Here is an 18,746-nt window from a genome sequence, read left to right as displayed (position 1 = left end):
AAATGGCCAGTCTATGGCTAGCTTTGGAGGCCATCTTGGAAATATCGTCTGCCGAAGAAATATGGCTGATGGTGATTCCCAAAGTTTGAGTGAATTGACTTCTTAAAAGCGGCTTGTTTAGTTAGTCGATGGGTCAGTTTGCCAGACGGTCCTTTCGGAGAGACAGAGTGAGTGTGTAGGATTTGTCAGAGTTGAAAGACAAAAATAACTGTGGGATATCCATCAACTAATCCATCAACTAATGCTGGCAGATTGGATACTTGTCTTGGCATCCATCCGAGATATCGGTTGGGTAATTGTAATTTGAGCAAGCATAAGTATGTAAACATGTTTGTGATTCAGAAAAAAACTTACTACCTCACATATCCGGGTCTTTTGATCTCGGGCTGTAGCGTTTGTCTAACAGACTGACCTAATCCTCAAATTATATGTTGAATGCTTCCAAGCTGCAAATACCCTTGAGAAGCTTTTAACGTTGTCTTGCATCATCATGTATCATGTTCCTTTTTATTTCAGGCCCTGCAAGCAGTGGCCAGACAATTGCTTCTGCAACACCAAACTGCATCTCTCAAGCAGCAGAAGAGTAATGAGAAGCAATCACCTCTCCAAGTAGGTTCCTGCAGAATTTTGCATTTTAATGGCTTGTCTTGGTTTGATCAGAGATTTGGAAATGACAATTGAGAGGTCTTTGAATTAAAGGTTTGTAGTATATTTTCAAAGGCCCTCATTAAACTTATAATATCAGTTTATTCTTTCATAGATAGATAGTCCAGGTACATTGATGTTTGTGGAAACTATTGAAACATTAGAGTTGTTTTTTTTTTAAACGTTATCTAATAAACTTGCAAGTGCATCCTGTGGTATTAAGAATGACTTTAGAATGAAACAAATATGTGATTGAAATACACAGTGCATCAATGTTTAAGACGGCATGCATCATATCGCATGTTTGCTTAGAGGTTATAAATTTGTTGCTATCTGCTTTTGCTCGTTGATTTTAGTTTGCTATTAATAATTCCAAGTTGGAGGTTGAAACCTGATGGAGCTCCAGCAGATATTTGAAAGTTGCTCATGTTCATTTGTCATGAGCTCCCAATCCTTAACAGGGCCATCCACCATAAGAGTGTCATCACGTATGGAATACACTGGTTACCTTGGATCGGTTTTGTGCTGCTGGATTTACAAAGAAAATGACTTTCAGCAGTTAAGGGCATTTATTTTTTCACTGGGTTGTTTGTTCAATACTTGGTTATATGCGCTAGTTTATTATTTACAAGTATTTCTGTGCACTGCTTTTTCACTAGCTTGTAAAGGATGCTTGCAGGTTGAAGCAGCACTGTGTAATCCCAGTCGAGGTGAGATAATGTCACTGCCTTTGCACTCAGGCTGGTTGGACAACAGTTGAGATATTGTACGACATAGGATAGAACAGCGCTTTAAACCCTACTTGCCTTTGGCTTATGCACTGAGCTTGTTTTAACAGGCAAATGCTTTTCAAGGAGCAACTTGGATTTTCGTCTTACATTGTTGAAACATTATTCTTGTGCTTTTCTGAAGCACGCTGTCACTGGATGCACCGAAATGCACACGTTGCTAAGGGCACAGCACATGCATTTAAACAGAAGTGATGCACAAAGGCAAAGTGTAGAGGGACTTGGGTGCTGCCGTGACTGCAGCAGTGGAAGCCAAGCAAACTCAATTGGACCACCTGCCACTCATCAGCAGTAATTGCTACCGGGCTGGGCCAAACGATGCTGATAATTAGTGCCATTTTGCTTCTCTCTCTCTCTCTCTCTCTCTCTCTCTCTCTCTCTCTCTCTCTCTCTCTCTCTCTCTCTCTCTCTCTCTCTCTCTCTATCTCTATCTCTATCTCTCTCTCTCTCACCTTCCTTCTCTCTTTTAATTTGACATTAAAGCATTTGGGATTAGCCAAATAATAATAACCCAACCAATAGCAGATTATTAATGAAATGTTGCTGAAGGCGAAGTGTGTGTGTGTGTGTGTGTGTGTGTGTGTGTGTGTGTGTGTGTGTGTGTGTGTGTGTGTGTGTGTGTGTGTGTGTGTGTGTGTGTGTGTGTGTGTGTGTGTGTGTATATATGTGTGCATACGCAGAGATGCACATACATATTGCAGTTAAAATAGCTACTTCCAGGTTTCATATGCAGTCTGTGAAGGACACAAAAACCCCCACTGAAAACAAGCAGTGAGCCCACCCCTTGCAAAGGGAATCGATCCATGGACGCATTTATGGCTCACTTGCCTGGCTCAGACCACTTATTTTTCAATAAAAAAGGGAAAAATCAAACATTGTAACGAAGCTAAGGACCTGTGCTTCAGTCCGACGGCCAAAGTGCATAGATGAACAAAACTTGTCAAACTAATATACACATGCATTTTGACCTAGAGGCTAAAGGACATGGTCAAACAACCACCTACAACCTCGTCTGCTGGGCCAGAATGCATGGGCATACACTCAGGATTTGGAGATCAATGCAAATCTTATGATGCCCCCATTTTAATTAAAAAGATTAGAAAAAATTGCACCCTTGTCCGAAGGAAGCGGTTCAGTTGGGTATTTTTACTATGAAATAGGCAATGCCTAGAAATGATTGAAACCCTTGAGAATTACCCTTTAGAACCCTACATTATTACCCTTTAGAATTACCCTTTAGAACACTTCAGAATTACTCTTTCAACCCCTTTAGAATTAATTACCTTTAAAATTACACTTTAGGACCCTTTAGAATTACCTTTAAAATTACCATTTCGAACCCATTAGAATTACCTTTAAAATTACCATTTACAACCCATTAGAATTACCTTTAAAATTACCCTTTAGATCCCATTAGAATTACCCTTTAGAATTACCCTTGAGAAGCCATAAGAATTACCCTTTAGAACCCTTTAGAATTAAACATGGTGGGTGAGAAAGGTTCCTCTTTTTCATTTTGACAGACGGACGGACATAGCCAAATATTGAAGCGGCTTCGCCGCATAAAAATTAAACGTTGTGTGAAAGCCAAGGACATGCACGTATGCTCCATGGTCAATGCTCACTGTCCAACAAGGCTTCTCAAATTAGTATAAATAGGAACTTCAGTCTGAAGGCAAAAGGACATGGTCATACCATCACATACATCTGAGGCCACATGGCCAGAATGCATGGCCTGCCGTTTCATCAACAATGGGGAACAATGGATTTCTTGTGACAGCACTTTTCTTTTAGAGAAAAAAATCAAATATTTTGATAAACAAGACTCATGGTGTAATTTTGTTTTTGTAAATACAAGGTGTAGGCTTGTGGAAGCCACATAACAGATCAGGACATAACATCACAAAGGCAACAGCAGGAGAAAAGGTGAAACGCCAACATCAGGGCATAAGGAGAATGTCGACGGAGACGGACAACCAGGGAATGCAGGTAATGATGAGTGGTAGGGGAGAATGCAAGGGATGAGCAATATGGATATGCAACCAAAGTTTTGGGAGGGGTGTGGGTGGTTTAACGGGTGTAGAAAAGATCATGGTTTTGGATGGGGGATGACTTGATATGTTGGTGAACAGCTGTCTTTTTTTTTTTTTTTTTTTGTCTACTGAATCGAGGCTCGTGAAAGAGCTAACATTTATTTCACAAACAAATCAACCAGACAAACAAAATATACAAAAAGAGGGAGCGGAAGACAAGATGGGGAGAGAAGGGGAAGCACACAACCACAACATTTGAGAGCAGGGAGAAGTGTGTGAGGGAGAGGGCTTGGGGGCAGGAGGCGTGGGTCTTGAAGACCTGGAGGGAAGAATGAGATTGAAGAGAGTGAAAGGTAGTTCCACAGGCATGACAAAAAAGTAATAAATGAGTGGAGATGAGAGTGGTTATGGATTTAGGCAGTTTCAACCATGTGCATCCAGCAGATACTTGGAGGAGGAAGGGGGGAGGGACAGAGCATAGAGAGGGTAGAGGTGAAATTTCGGAAATGAGGCAGAACAAGACTGAGTGATCACCAACCTGTCGGCGATGGCGAAGTGATAGGCCCACGACTCAGCTTCATCGTGAGATATTCCAAAAATCTTGAAACCCTTCTTTTCCACGGCATAAAGCTAAGCAAGAATGAGGCAGGGGAGCCAGCCCAGATCTGAGAGCAGTACTCCATCGAGCTTCGGATGAAAGCTTTGTAGGTGTATAGGAGTTAAGGTGTGCCAAGGAAGGACTTTATGCGGCGGAGGATGCCAAGTCCCTGGAGGTTAGAGTGTTTGCTCTGAGTTTGGGAGGTCTGCAGTTCAAACCCCGGCCCAAGTCGTACCAAAATCTTTAAAAAATTGCACATGCTGCTTCCTTGCTTGAAGTTCAACACTTAGAAAAGATAATAGCGCAGACAACTCCATAAGTTGGCATCTATAGGGAGTAGGAGATTCCCCCTTATAGCGGGGGAGGAACATGTCATAAAACACAAGAATCGTGCACTTTGTGACACCTTTTTGAAATTTGGCATGATGATAGGGCAGGTCATGAAATTTTCAAAAACCACTGGCTACAAGTTGGCACACCCCTCTGATGGCCAGAAGCTGCAAAATTCAAAATGGCCACCAATCGGTACGAAACGGACAATATCTCAGCTTCTACTGATCATATATCTAAGTGTAATACCACTTTTTCCATGTTTTTGAGTACAAGTAATCCATTTTTAAAGAGTATTTTAGGATTTGAGATCAATTTGAAGGTTACAGAGGAAATATCAATAATAAACTAAACCCCCTCTCACCTCCAGAAGGGGGTGTGCCAACTTGTAGCCAGTGGTTTAAAAAAATCTGATGACCTGCCCTATCATCATGCCAAATTTCAAAAAGGGTCCATCGATCCTGCCCAGTAACAACCACTTTTTACGCATTTCACTTTTTAAGAGATTCAGGACGACAGTTCCATTGATGCTTTGTGTTCCATTTAATATGTTTCTTCGTTTGCTGCTTGACCTCAGTGACCTTTTAATTGACCTCAAATCCTAAAATACTCTTTAAAAATGGATTACTTGTACTCGAAAACATGGAAAAGGTGGTATTACACTTAGATATACGATCAGTAGAAGCTGAGATATTGTCCGTTTCGTACCTATTGGTGGCCATTTTGAAGTTTGCAGCTACCGGCCACCAGGGTGGTGCGCCAACTTGTAGCCAGTGTTTTTTTTTAAATCCCGTGCCCGGCCCAAACATCGTGCCAAATTTCAAAAAGGTGTCACAAAGTGCACGATTCCGACATGTTCCTCCCCCGCTATTAAGAAAAACCCTGTTGAGTGTGGTGAGAAAGGTGGCGCCATTGCTATGATGTCGCTGGTACCCAGAGTGCCCCTGGAAGTGACGGCACTTCCCCCGAGGAAATAAAATTTGAGGAACCTCTCTAGTTGCGCTTGTATCTCAAAGTAGTGTGTGAAGAGCTTCTGTCCAGTGAGGCTGTTGTTCAAGTATAATGACCTTAAATCCGTCTTTGTCGGCTTTGGTTGGAGTCACCAGTACTTGAAGAACGGTGTGAGCTCCTTCACATCCTTCCAGTGGTTCTCTTGAACCTTTTCTTTTGTGCAGGCTTGAGGGGCTAGTAATAGATCATCAGCGTAGCCAAATCATCTCCTGACAAAGGCAGGGAGGTCACTGATATTCATACTAAATAGTGCTGCAGCTCGAAGTGACTTACCATGTTCCCCAGGTGCACATGCTTTCCTATTCAAGCAACTTTCCTATTTACAGACAGTTTGATGAAATGATGTTATCTGTGTGAAACCAGAGACGTTTTGAAATATTTAAAGGAATTCTGTGGATTATTTTGTTTTTCGATTTTGCACTTCTTCTTTGATTGCTCTTCTTCTTCGTTCATATCCAGCACGAGGCTGCGGGGTAGCATCATTGTCTGAGGACTTTGCCGCTGATGCAATACCGTCTGCTGCATAAGGGAGGAATTTGGAATTTGGCCAGGGTGTCGGCGATAGCTCGCCTATTCTTCGCAAAGGACACCGTAGGATCTTTAACATCCACCAGCTAATGTCAGCAGACGGGACCCCAGTTTAACGTCCATCTAAGGGATGGCTGAAACCTTGGATGTGCCATTGCGTCGGGCAGTTTATCGAGGGAGCGATATTATAACAATACAGGTTATTAGACCCGGATGGATTGCTGAAAACAACCAGGTCCAGAAGCAAGACAAATCTTCCAAATATTTAATATCCAGATTTCATTAATTATATTATGTTCACAAGATGTACTTACACCCTGGAAGACATGATGGCATGGAAAAGTTTTGATGCCTCAGACTAGTTGAAGTCTGGGTGGATCAATGATGACATGTGGCTGTTCTTGTGAAGAATGGTGTTGACAATGTATCACAATGTATCACAATGAAGAACGGTGTATCACATACAAGCAAAGGTAGGCCTGTCAATCAATCTGGACTCCGGGCTGTGAACCTGTCAGTCGTCAATGACACAAATTCATGTTGGCAGAGCAGATGAGCATGATGCTATGCACTGTTTATTAACATCATCCTCGTCTGTTCTGACATCTCCTTCAATACTCTCAGATGTCTATCCGGCCCCAAAGCTTCGTCTTCTTTCGTCAATTTCAAGAAAGAAACAAACTAAACAAATAATGCAGGCAGATTGGACACCCAGCTTAATGTCCATCCATGGGCCCAGATTGGACAGCTTAGAGGTGAGTGTGTGTACCTCTAGGCCATCTTACCAGCCCTTACCACATTGTAATAAATAAATTTTTTTATTAAAGACTTCTTTTTGTTTCTTAAAATACATAGTTTTGTCAAAAACGGTGACTTTTTATTAAAGGGGGATTATGATTGTGTGTGTGTGTGTGTGTGTCTTGTTTATTATGGTAAAATGTGCGTATTTCATTTATCACTCATTTTTGGGACTCAAATGGTTAACGTTATGTTCAAACTTGATGCGGCGGTGGATAAGATCTTGCGATGATGTCACGACCGACACATTTTTGCAGGGCTCCGACACTTCAAAATTTGGCGCTGCACCACAATAATTTGGCTGGTACACCGCACACAAAAGCAATTCTGACCATATAGCTGACACTCTCCCATAAAGCCTAGATTTGTGAAGTGCTGCAGACACTGTTGTCCTTCTGGCAGGTTCTTCCATCTCAGCAAAGAAACTCTGTAGTTCTGTTAGAGTGATCATTGGGTTATCGGTCACCTCTCTAACCAAGGTCCTTCTTGTCCAGTTGCTCAGTTTGGTTGGATGACCAACTCTAAGAAGAGTCTGGGTAGTTCCATATTCTTTCAATTTCCTAATGATGGAGCTCTCTGTGCTCTTAGGAACTGTCAACGCTCTAGAAATCGTTTTATACCCTTCCCCAGATCTATGTCTCCTCACAATTATATCTCAGAATTCTACAGACAGTTCCTTAGACTTCATGGTGGAGTTTCTACTCTGACATGCACCATCAACTGTGGGACCTTGTATAGAAAGGTATGTTTCTTTCTAAATCATGTCCAATTGGTTGAATTGCTCACAGGTGGACTCCAACGAAATTGTAGAGACATCTCAGGGATGATCAAAAGAAATTGGATGCACCTGAGCAAAAAAATTCACTTTGACATGATGGGATATTATGTGTAGATCAGTGACAATAAATCTCAATATAATGCATTTTAAATTCAGGCTGTAACACAACAAAATGTGAAAAAGTCAAGGGGTGTGAATACTTTCTGAAAGCACTGTGCATGAAGTGAGATTGAACCATCTCACGAACACATTGCCAGTCTCAGGTCGCCTTAAATTATTTGAGCAATGTTCACACACAATGATCACAAAAGGAACTTCAACGCAGGAGGAGGCCATGAGGTCCATCAAGCCTATGTAGTCCTGCCAATGTTCATATACAGTACCCCTCTATCCCCACTGATTCTAGGTACATATACAAGGATATACAAACAACTTTGGTACATAAATTTAATGGCGAAGGTTATCTGTAAAAACATAAATTTAATGTTTTTTTCTTTGGTTACCTTTTCCCATTGTTAGTAAGAGAGAGCTTTGAAAGTAAAGTTAAACAACAAAGTCAATGAAAACTGTGTTGAGAATCGCAAATCCCGTATAATGTCTGCAAACGCCCACCTGGCATTGCGCCTTTCCGGTAATTAGCTTAGGAAACACCTGCAATGGATCCTTCAGTACACAAAACAAGAGTGTTGTTAGTTGGAGATGTGATCCAAGATGCAAATGTGTTGTGTCTGCACATGTTTTGAACTTATCTTCTGGAAACACCTTTCAGCAGATTTACCCAAACAAGAATTCTTTGAGTTCTCATAGGACATGATGAATTCTCATTAAATTATCTTCACACCACATCAGATGAACATGAGAAGGAGCATGTCTTAAGGGTAATGCCATAAGAATGACTGTTTCACTTCAATGTCAGCACACGGTGACAGATATTATATGGCGGCGTTACGAAACCGGAAACGGTGATTGTGGTTGCATCAGAGCGGTATCACCAGCTGAGTTATATGACTCGACTGGCCCACAAATCACTTCCACCGGGCATCCATGGTCAAATTCAATGCTGCATTGGGTAACCTTGGCCTAATTTATACTGCAGCCGAATGACAACACAAGTGACACTGCAAATTGCTGCAAGGGGAATGCGTCGCTGAAATAAATGCTCTTATTCCCCCTCCACTGATTCCGGAGGCCTCATAAACATACACGGGCGATTATAGTAAATGAGTGTACAGTATATCATACTTTGTGTGGCTGAGACAGGAGGCAACCATTTATCTTTCCTGCAAAAATATTTAGAATGTCAAAGTATTTTGTCGCCCCCCTCCTCTTTCTCATGCTCCAAGATCGAAAAAAAATGTTTTTCTCCAAAAATTACCATCATTGGAAACTGTGAAAAATGTGACCACAGTCGAGCTTCTCAAAACAGAATGCGTACTGCTGTATAAACAACGCTCACTGAAAGATGATTTCCCTTTTCTTCTCCATAATTTTGGAATCTTGCTGCTTGAGAAGGAGCTAGGTGCGTGTGTAAAGGTTCAATGATTCTGCATTTAAATTATAGCCTTTACATTAAAGGGTATCTTAAAGGAATGTAGTGGTGAGACTAGTACAGCTGGTGAGAATGAGAGGTTAGAGCTCTTGCAGGAAAGGAAAATAAGCCTCAGAGGGCACTTTACACTGTTGTCAGCAAGATGCAATGAAATTGATTTTGCATTTTCCTAATGTAATTTGCTGTAATAACATTAGACAAAACATTGTGTACGTGTGTGCGATGCTGTGAGGGGTTTCACCCGGTTCACCGTTGTCGTTACCTGCGGGTCCGGTGTACCTTGGGAGACCATTTTGTGCCGTGTTTTTAGAAGGGAAGCGTCGTAGTTAGCAGCGATACCTGGGGTGTTAAAGTCCAAAGAAGAAACACTAAAAGTGTGACCAAGGCCAAGTATGCAGGAAAAGGGAAGTTGAGCAAGAAGCATGTGGATAAACTTGGATGAGTGAGAGCCTCAAGGGTGTTGCGGAGTGGAAAAGGAATGGCGAACTGGTGGGGTGGGCAGATCGCTTTTAGTACTAGTCGGTGGAGAAAAGTAAGCGAAGGAGCTAGACAAAATACAAAGTAGAATTGAGATGACGGGAAGACAAATGTCCGTCTGATTTTGGCCTTTGAAAACTGGGGACTGTCTGGCCTCGTACATCCCCTCTGGGACCAGTCTTCTACTTATTCTACAAGCTTGGCCTTTTGTGCTATCGGTTTACACAAAGTTTTGTCTGCAGGAGACTATATTGGGAAAGACACGATGGCAATGAGCTTGTGTTCTCTTCAATTTTCTTCTTGCCATGTAATTCCTTGGACGTCAGTCTTTGTATGGAATTCTGGTTACGTGCATGCGGAGAGGAAAGTAGCATAGTGATGACCTCTGATGACCAATATCTTATTCAGCCAGTCAGGTTGGAAATCAAATATATTTGACAGTTCTGTTAGTTGTGCGTTATATTCCCAACATCATCATTAGCATTGGCATTATCTTCTTCTTCTTCTTCTTCTTTTAAAATGAAATCATACCAACTTGAAAGATTGCTAAATCCTCGTTCCCTGTAGCATTTCCTTTAAAGATGATGGTAGTTTAAAGCAAGTGCAATCCATTAGTTACCAAGTAGCAGCACTGCCAAAAACGGCTTAAACCACATTTGCAGTTGCATTCACTTTATCTGCCCTGCACGTTTTCTTCTATTTAGCCCCTCGTCGCTCGTCTCTCCTGGCGTGGGCCTGCGCGGATTAGAGGCAGGGAAGCGAAGTCTGGCTCGCGACTGCCTTTCCTCTTTCATTCCGTGACAAAGCGGAGCTGAGATCTTTTCCTGACCTGTCACCAAAGGAGGGTGTGATGCATTGTGGTGCTGCTGCAGTCGATACAACATTTAAGCACACGGTTAACCTTGATGTCTTCTTTTTCCTCATGCTGTGCTTTCCGGGCACCCATGATCCTGGGTCGCATGTGTTAAAAAAAAAAAAAAAAGAAGAAGAAGAAAAAAATGCAGGCACTCTGAACACCCTTAACACCTTCTCCTCGCTATTCCGGAGCGAGTGAAAAAGTCATCGAGGGAATTTGGCCAACGCTCGGGGGATAAACCGGGAAATGCACTTTAGCGCAGATGAAGCCGTACACCGCTCTTTGTCACGCCTGGAGGCCATGATTTGCTTGTGGCTTTTTTGACAAACACAGCATCGCTTTTGTTGATACATACTCGAACGTAACTACACGCAGTCCCATACATCAAGGCTTTCGCTTCTGCCGTGTGGATGCGCACGTTAATCTGCCTGTTAGTTTGCACGCTGGAGTGGACAATCCATTTTGCTTTCTGCATCCTCTTTTTTTCATCTGTTTGTGGCCTCACTCCATCTGGCTCGTGCTAAAGTATATAAATCAAAGCAACTCGAGACTTTATAAACAAAAAATCCGAGCAAATTGCAATCGGGGGTTTTCATTTTTATTATTTTTTAAAGAGTACCCAATGAAGGGATTTATTTTTTTTATCAATGAAGGATTCTATACTTATTATTATAATCATGTCTGACTTTTGAGAAAGAGAGGATTGTCTTCAGTACAAAGCAGCATCGCTGTTAAATCTGGGTGGCCTCCTTTGTTTTCTACCCTGACCATCTGCTTCTTGCTGTTGTGTCCTAGGACTCAAATCCTGTCTACTGCATTGATCTTGTTTTTCTTTTTCAATTTCTTAATACTGTTGTTATTTATGTCTAACTACAGTGGTGTCTCCTATCTATTTATTATGTATTCCAAATTGCTGGAATATTAGAACTGCCCCCCTACCTCCTCTCCTTCCCCTTATTCCGGTCTCCTCCCAATTATGTTTTCCTCTTTGCCTCATTCCTTTATTTTATCCTTTTCTTCCACTTCTCAATTTTCTTGCTGCGCTTGCTCTCTCCTCTGTGTGTACGAAGTACCCATAAGCCCCTGATGTCATTGGCATACTCTCTACTGCTACTACTTTAATTAACTCAATGAATCCTCCCTTTTTGTGGGGTCGGCCGAGTCCGAAGTTTCACCCCAAGTCTTTTCACGAACCGGCTGGCCAGGCCTTGCGTTAAAATGAAGCAGATTTCGGACAGGTAGTTTGAAATTTGTTCAGGGTACCTGCAATAACGTGCATACTTTTCGCGAAAGACACCGTGGAATCATTCAGGACGGTGGTGCACTCGTTTACGCAACATCCTGCCTGTGAAGCACAAATCTGACAGTTTGTAGTCAGGTCGAGAATCGAACCATGAGTAGATAGCTCTAAGGTAAGTGCGATCGATACCTCTACACCTTCAGGCAGGGGATCTCATTGTCCTGCTGTTCTGCATGTACTACATGTACAAACTCCATAATGAGCCTTAGACCCTGCAGAAAAAAACCGACCTTATAGTTTACCAAACTGCTCTGCCACTCACATGGGGAAAATCAAGGAAACAAACAGCAAAGTAAAATATCTACAAGTCCTTTCTCGAGATTATAAGCACATCACAGTATCTGATTTGTCCTATCGGTCTTCATGGCCATCATTCAGGCTGCTTGTAGTCCATCATAAATGTATTCCGGTTCATCCTAGCTTGTGTTTTCCTCGTCCTCGTTTATATCAAGTTGCTCGCTTGTGGGATAATTTTTCTCGAATAGTTTACTGATCTAATCATGTACTGTAGCAATATTATATCTTGATGCGATTAAGAAATGAGTGCCACCTTTATTGCGGGCAGAGGTTATATGTTGAATTTGGAGTGTTTTGTTTCTCAACCTTGTTTATTCCTTTATTCCATTTGAAGTTTGCTTATCTGTTGTTTCCTTGGCTATTTTATTGTCTTTCATGATTTCATTCATTGTGTGAAGCTTTCATTAAACTCATAAAACTTATATGCAAAGGTTCTTCCGAAGCATATTGATTTCATTTTATTCCCATTAGGTGTTTGCACTGAAAATAATGTCAAAAAGACTTTCAGTCGTGACCATACTCTGCCCTTTGTGATATGAATACAAGGAACTTCAACATACGAGGAGGCCATTAGGCCCAGCAAGCTTGCACTATGGTTGCCAACATATCGTTATCCATGCTCTATCCTTTTCAAATGCTGATCGTCCAGCGTGGAAGCAGCAAGTACTTTTTTGACTCGGCCGAAGTTCGAACCTCCGATCTCCTAGATTCAGAACGGATGCTCTAACTATTAAACCTTTTTTCTTAACTCTCACCAGTCTGTGAGATGGTTTTAACACACCCAAAAGTATGGTAGATAATTTATCCACTGCCAATTACATCCCTAATAAATATTTCCAAATACACAGGACATTTAGAGTCTTAAGATTGTTTTGCATTGTGACTCTGATTTGTAAATTCCTCCACATCAACCTCCCTTCCCAGATCCCCTCCTACATCCCCTTGCTTACCTTGTTCCCTACTTCTCCACTTTCAATCTCACCTCCTGTCCCTTTCTACCCAGTGTTTGGATCTTTAATTACCCATTCTAAACTTGTATGTATCACGTCTTCATAACACACTGGTAGCGTTGTTTCTGAGAGTCGGAGCATTCAATTTTGGGTTTAGATATAATGTGTGAAGGGTTTTGGAGGGGGTGAGAGAATAGGCCAAGAAAGGTTATCTTTAACTCAAAACCTGTGATAAAACCTGTGATGTGTGATTTTGGAGGGTGCCCCTGTTACACTTATGATTCTCACTGTTAATGTACAAAGTGGATTTGCAAAAGCGGCCAAGAGATAAGCAGCATCTAATTCTACTGTCATGTCCATCGGACATCTTGTTTTGCCTGAGAATGTAGGTTGTTTGTTTATTGCACAGCAAGTGGCCTGGTATAGATAAATACAGAAGAGGTCATTTTCCATGAAAGACGACGTATCATCTCATAACCACCAAGTTTTACGACCGAGGTTCAGGAGCGACCAAAAGCCCCCTTCCCAGTTCCTCTTCATTGTCACCTTAATTTTGCAGCCCTCCCCGAACCCTCTACATTCAACCTTCTCTATCCCTTCGTTTACAAACCACAGAAAAAGTGTCGCTTATAGAAGCAGTGCATCCTTCCCTGTATCTCACATCATCAGGAGAACCCTGCAAGGAAGGTCTGTCCCGTTGATTGATGTCTTTACTTTATTTCTGTATCTCTCTTTTTCTTAAAATGCTGACATTTTAATTAGTTGCTGTGGCATATGATTCAGGACTGCAGAGTTCTGATAACAAGCTTTTCTTTTTCAGCCTGATTTGCAGGATTCCTTTTGTGTGCTCATTTTTGAACCACCGGCATCATTTACATTCTTATAAGCTTGCACCCACCTCTGAAAGCCCTTGCCTGTGGTTTATCACTCCACCCCGTCAAAAAAGGTCTGTTAAATTGGCAAACTATCAGCAATAATTCTTGCTAAACGTGCACAGTTTGATGCCGCCACGATGCACGCACAGAACACTTGCTGAGATTGGGTCCTAAGTTCCCTTTGGACAACACCAAGCTCCTCATTCTCTTTGCTTGCACTGGAAGTTGCATTTATAAAGTTTTTTGAGGGGGTCCTCGTTAACCCACCTGGTTCAGCAGGTTCCTTTCATTTTTTTGTGTAATGAGAAGTGCCTGGATCAGCCGTGAAACGCGGTCGACGCGGGTCTCTCCAGAAGCAGCGGTTATGGGGGGGGAGGGGTCACCCACCCCACCACCCATGGATCCACAGGCTGAGGGATGCGGGCATCAAAGCCCGCTATCCCAGCTGGGTGCATGCAGAAGTCTCTCTTCTCCTAGGCATGCCGGCACTCTCCCTGTTGCTGGCCCCTGCGGAAATGAATTCCGATTGCATTTGGTAGTAAACGGAATAATTGTGTGGCACATTTGAGGATAGGCTGAGTTCCAATGAGCTGGGGGATTTATTTTACTCTATTTGTTTTATTATTTGTTGCCCCAACATTTTAGTCGCACTTAATGAATGAAAGTGTTTTACCACAGTCACGGCACACTGTACATTATATTTATTGTTTTTCCAATGATGGGTAAATTAGTGCAAAAATTCCCATGGCCGTTTTCAGAGGGCTTAATCATCTTTACCAGTTTATAAAGAATTCATGAATCGTAAACGGAATTAATACAGCTAGGCGATATTATTCCCAGCACTTGTAACAATTTCTTCTTCGGGCCTGACACTTTTTTGCCCTCCGAGGGGGAAATGCACCAAGAGCTTAGAGATTTGTCACTTGATGATAAATGTTTGCCCCCAAATATGTGAAAATGCTCCGAAATTCATTTTGCAAGCCATTTATTGTATTACGAATTAGAACTGAACACTACACAACCTATTGAAATGATTTCTTAAAATGTGAAATGGGAAATATTGTGGTTGAGGGTGTTCAGACTAAAATGACTGACCGTTGAAACCATTTGTGCGTGCTTCCCTTTAAGCTGCCACTTTTTACTTCTTATAATAACATGAGTCCCCTTACAAGGAACTTCAATTCCGGAGGAGGCTATAAATCCCATCAAGTCTGCGCAGTGGTCGCCAACCTATCATTGTCCGTTACTTGCTTCATCCTTTTTAAATGCTGAGCATCAAGTGATGAAGGAGCACGTACCATTTTAAAACTCTTTGGAATTACTTGGCTGGGGTTCGAACCTCCGACTTCTCAGGCTCAGAGAGCATATGCTCTAACCATTATACCACTGCACTTTTTCTTTCCCCTTTTCTGGTATTTCTCTGTCGTATACTCGTTCACTGCTTGCGTATGATCAATGTTTGAGTGGTTTGTATTAAGGTAGTAGCACATCCAATCAGAACCTCACAAGAGCTTCATTTTCGGTCAAAAACATGAAAAACATCGCAGAGTTACGCTGTGTACCTATCAAGGGCCGTTACCAGCAGGTGACTTGCCAGTGCGGGGCATTGTATGAAAGTATTTTAAAAGTGAGCCTTAAGGCCACCAAATCTGCTTTGTGCAGATCCATTCACCTACATTATGCAGCCAATTGTCCATGCAGAGATCGTTTCAACATCACCATGATCATGTGGTCACCTGGTTAATGCAGCAAGCAGTCAGTTGTTAAGTTTCCCTTTCATGTTCACAGGTCAATGGCGATGTCCTGGGATCGAAGCCACGAGGCTGTGTGCTGCTTATAATACAGGGGTGGCACGTGTTCATTTTTTGTTGGTGTTAAACTTCCTTGGCCACATTTTAGACTTCCCTATTTGTTTAATTGAAAATGAAATATCTTGTCCTTTGACCCATTTGCTAAACTGCTTCTTGAACCATTGTTTTGTTCAACTTTGTAAGTTTCTTCTCACAAATACTTATTTTGTTAAATTGAACACACTTTACCATCGTTTAATTTCTGGTTCCGATAGCTTCTTTGAAAGGAGGGATATAATAAATTTCAACTTTAATCATCATCAAAAGCATTCACCAGAGTTAAGGCATTGCCAATCAATCCATCGGAAATAAAAAGCACGGATGTGGATTTAAAACAAATCTCTCCAAGTTGGCCTGCAAAGCCAGCTGCCAACAGGGTCAAGTCTGTAAATGGCAAATCTAATCTTTTATCATCGTACAAGGCCTTCATCTGCAACTCGATGGAGTAATGCTCTCCCCTTTTGGATGGTGCTCCTGCCTCACATTTTGCTCATCTTGATGCCCTGGAGACCAAGGCCCTCAAAATCATTGTAATCTCTCACGATTAAGTTCAATTTTTGGCCCTGTTATTTCCACAGCACAGACAGGTTAGAGGCCTCTGTCTTCTACTGGTCTTGCACCCACTGTCCTTTCCTTGCTCTGTTCCTCTCAGGTTTCTGCAGGGCATGTGAGTTATGCCAGTTATGCACTTCTGGTTAAACACCACAATGCCAGGCTCTCTGCTCACCTCTACTCATTTGTTACTCTCTTTCCAGCAGGTGACTGTGTAACCTGTGTAACCAACTTCTTCAGTCTGTTCAACCTCATCCTTCATTCCAGGGCTTCAAGATGGCTGTTTACCTCCACATCAGGTCATCCCCATTTGTAATCATGATATTTTCTACCTTCATTAATACTTCCCAAGCGCATCCCATCCTTCCATGTTATTGTGCATTCTCCCTGCACCCACCTTTTTGTTTTTGTGTCTCATTCCTGTTTCATCCTTGGTTTTCCCATCATCTTTCTTTATTTATTTTACTCGATTCAGCTTCTTGTTGAAGAAGTTATTTCTTGGGTTTGTTGATCTGGAGAAAGCATTCAATAGGGTTCCACGCAAAGTATTGACATGGGCATTGAGGAAGTTAGGAGTGGAGGAATGGTTGATCAGAGCAGTGATGGCAATGTACAAAAGAGCACGCACAGCTGTGAGGACGAAGGACGGGAACAGTGGTGAGTTTGAGGTGAAGGTGGGAGTGCATCAGGGGTCGGTACTAAGTCCACTACTATTTGTAGCTGTGATGGAGGTGCTGGCTCAGAACGTAAAGGAGGGTTTACCATGGGAGTTGTATGCAGATGATCTGGTGTTGATTGCGGAAAGTATGGATGGACTGAAGGAAAAGATGAACAAGTGGAAGGAATGTATGGAGACAAAAGGTCTGAAGGTGAATATCGGAAAGACGAAGGTGATGGCAAGTGGTAAAGCATGTGGTGAGGTGGAAAGAACTGGGAAGTGGCCCTGTGCTGTGTGTAGGAAGGGTGTCGGAGTGAACGCCATTCAATGTACAATGTGCGCTGAGTGGGTTCATCAAAAATGTAGTGGTCTGAGAGGGTCATTTAACCAGTGTGGCAGCTACATTCAAATGTAACGTGTGCACAGAGGGAGCTGCAGATGGAGGAAATGTTGAGTTGGATCTTGGAGACGGCGTGAAGCTGGAAGGTGTGAAAACATTTTGCTACCTCGGAGACATGCTGAATGGAGAAGGTGGATCAGACTCAGCAACGGTTGCTCGAGTGAGATGTGCATGGAAGAAGTTTCGGGAACTGAGTGGTGTGCTGATGAGGAGGGGAGTGTCGTTGAAGCTGAAGGGAAAGGTGTATGCTGCATGTGTAAGAAGTGTTATGATTTATGGGAGCAAGACATGGGTAATGAACGTAGAGCAGCAACGAAGGTTGGAAAGGGTGGAAATGCGAATGGTTCCATGGATGTGCGGAGTATCGTTGAGAGAGAGGAAGACAAATGATGAATTGCGAAAGATGATGGGAATAGAGCCTGTAATTGATGCTTTGAAGATGAACAGGTTGAGATGGTTTGGTCATGTGCTGAGGAAGGATGAAAGTGACTGGTTGAGAAGAGTGATGGAAATGAATGTAGAAGGAAGTAGAGGACAGGGAAGACCGAGAAAGACTTGGCTAAAGATGGTGAAAGAAGAAATGCGGGCAAGGGGGTTAACAAGGAATGAATGAATGATCGTTTTAAGGCCATTTTCCCCGCTAGAGCGGGGGTTAGCCTTGAGGGCCTCATGACAATCATGGTTCCCTGTTTGAGGCAATGTTTTTATGGCCGGATGCCCTTCCTGACGCCAACCCTTGGTCGCCTCTTACGATACGCAGGGATACGGTGTACCTATTCTAAACCGGGGTACACACCGGGATCATTCATCCCAGCAAGCTGGTACTCAATTTGCCGACCTCGGAAGGATGACAGGCTGAGTCAACCCACCTGGCGTTAATTCAGCGATCGACCGGGATTCCAACCCAGGATCCTCGGATCCCAAGCCGGCACCCTAACCGCTAAGCCAACACCAGGCTAGAGCGGGGGTTAGCCTTGTGTTGGATGAGAGGAGAGATGCAGAAAATAGGGCAAAATGGAGAAGATTGTCATGGGGACCACAAGGCTAACCCCCGCTCTAGCAGGGAAAATGGCCTTTAAAATGCATGTTGTTGTGTGTTCTCGATTCAGCTTGTTTACCCACTGTCATCCTCCCACTATCCAGCTCTTGGTGTGTTTCCCCCCTTTCCACTGTGCTCGTTTTGTTTTGTTCTCATTCTATTGTCTTCTACAACTCTCAACTTTGGTTATGAAAACGCTAATGTATATATTAGCAAGTAAGTGATGGAAATGGTTGAGAAGAGTGATGGAAATGAATGTAGAAGGAAGTAGAAGACGGGGAAGACCGAGAAAGACTTGGCTAAAGATGGTGGAAGAAGAAATGCGGGCAAGGGGGTTAACAAGGAGAGATGCAGAAAATAGGGCAAAATGGAGAATATTGTCATGGGGACCGCAAGGCTAACCCCCGCTCTAGCAGGGAAAATGGCCTTAAAAT

At 42.6% G+C, this 18,746-nt stretch overlaps 1 protein-coding gene across 1 annotated transcript in view; it reads left to right on the top strand.

Annotated features, from left to right (window-relative positions):
• LOC137436536 (forkhead box protein P1) overlaps nt 1-18,746 on the top strand; it is a 581,222-nt gene that overhangs the window by 152,972 nt on the left and 409,504 nt on the right. Inside the window, exon 3 of the mRNA XM_078786516.1 lies at nt 517-609. Coding sequence (XP_078642642.1) covers nt 517-609 — 93 coding nt within the window. The remainder of the gene's footprint in view (nt 1-516; nt 610-18,746) is intronic.

This window comes from Myxine glutinosa, chromosome 11 (genome assembly GCF_964187855.1).
Source record: "Myxine glutinosa chromosome 11, kmMyxGlut1.1, whole genome shotgun sequence".
NCBI lineage: Eukaryota > Metazoa > Chordata > Myxini > Myxiniformes > Myxinidae > Myxine > Myxine glutinosa.
The sequence above is the reverse complement of the archived record's forward strand: the minus strand, read 5'-3'. Positions and strand labels throughout refer to the sequence as shown.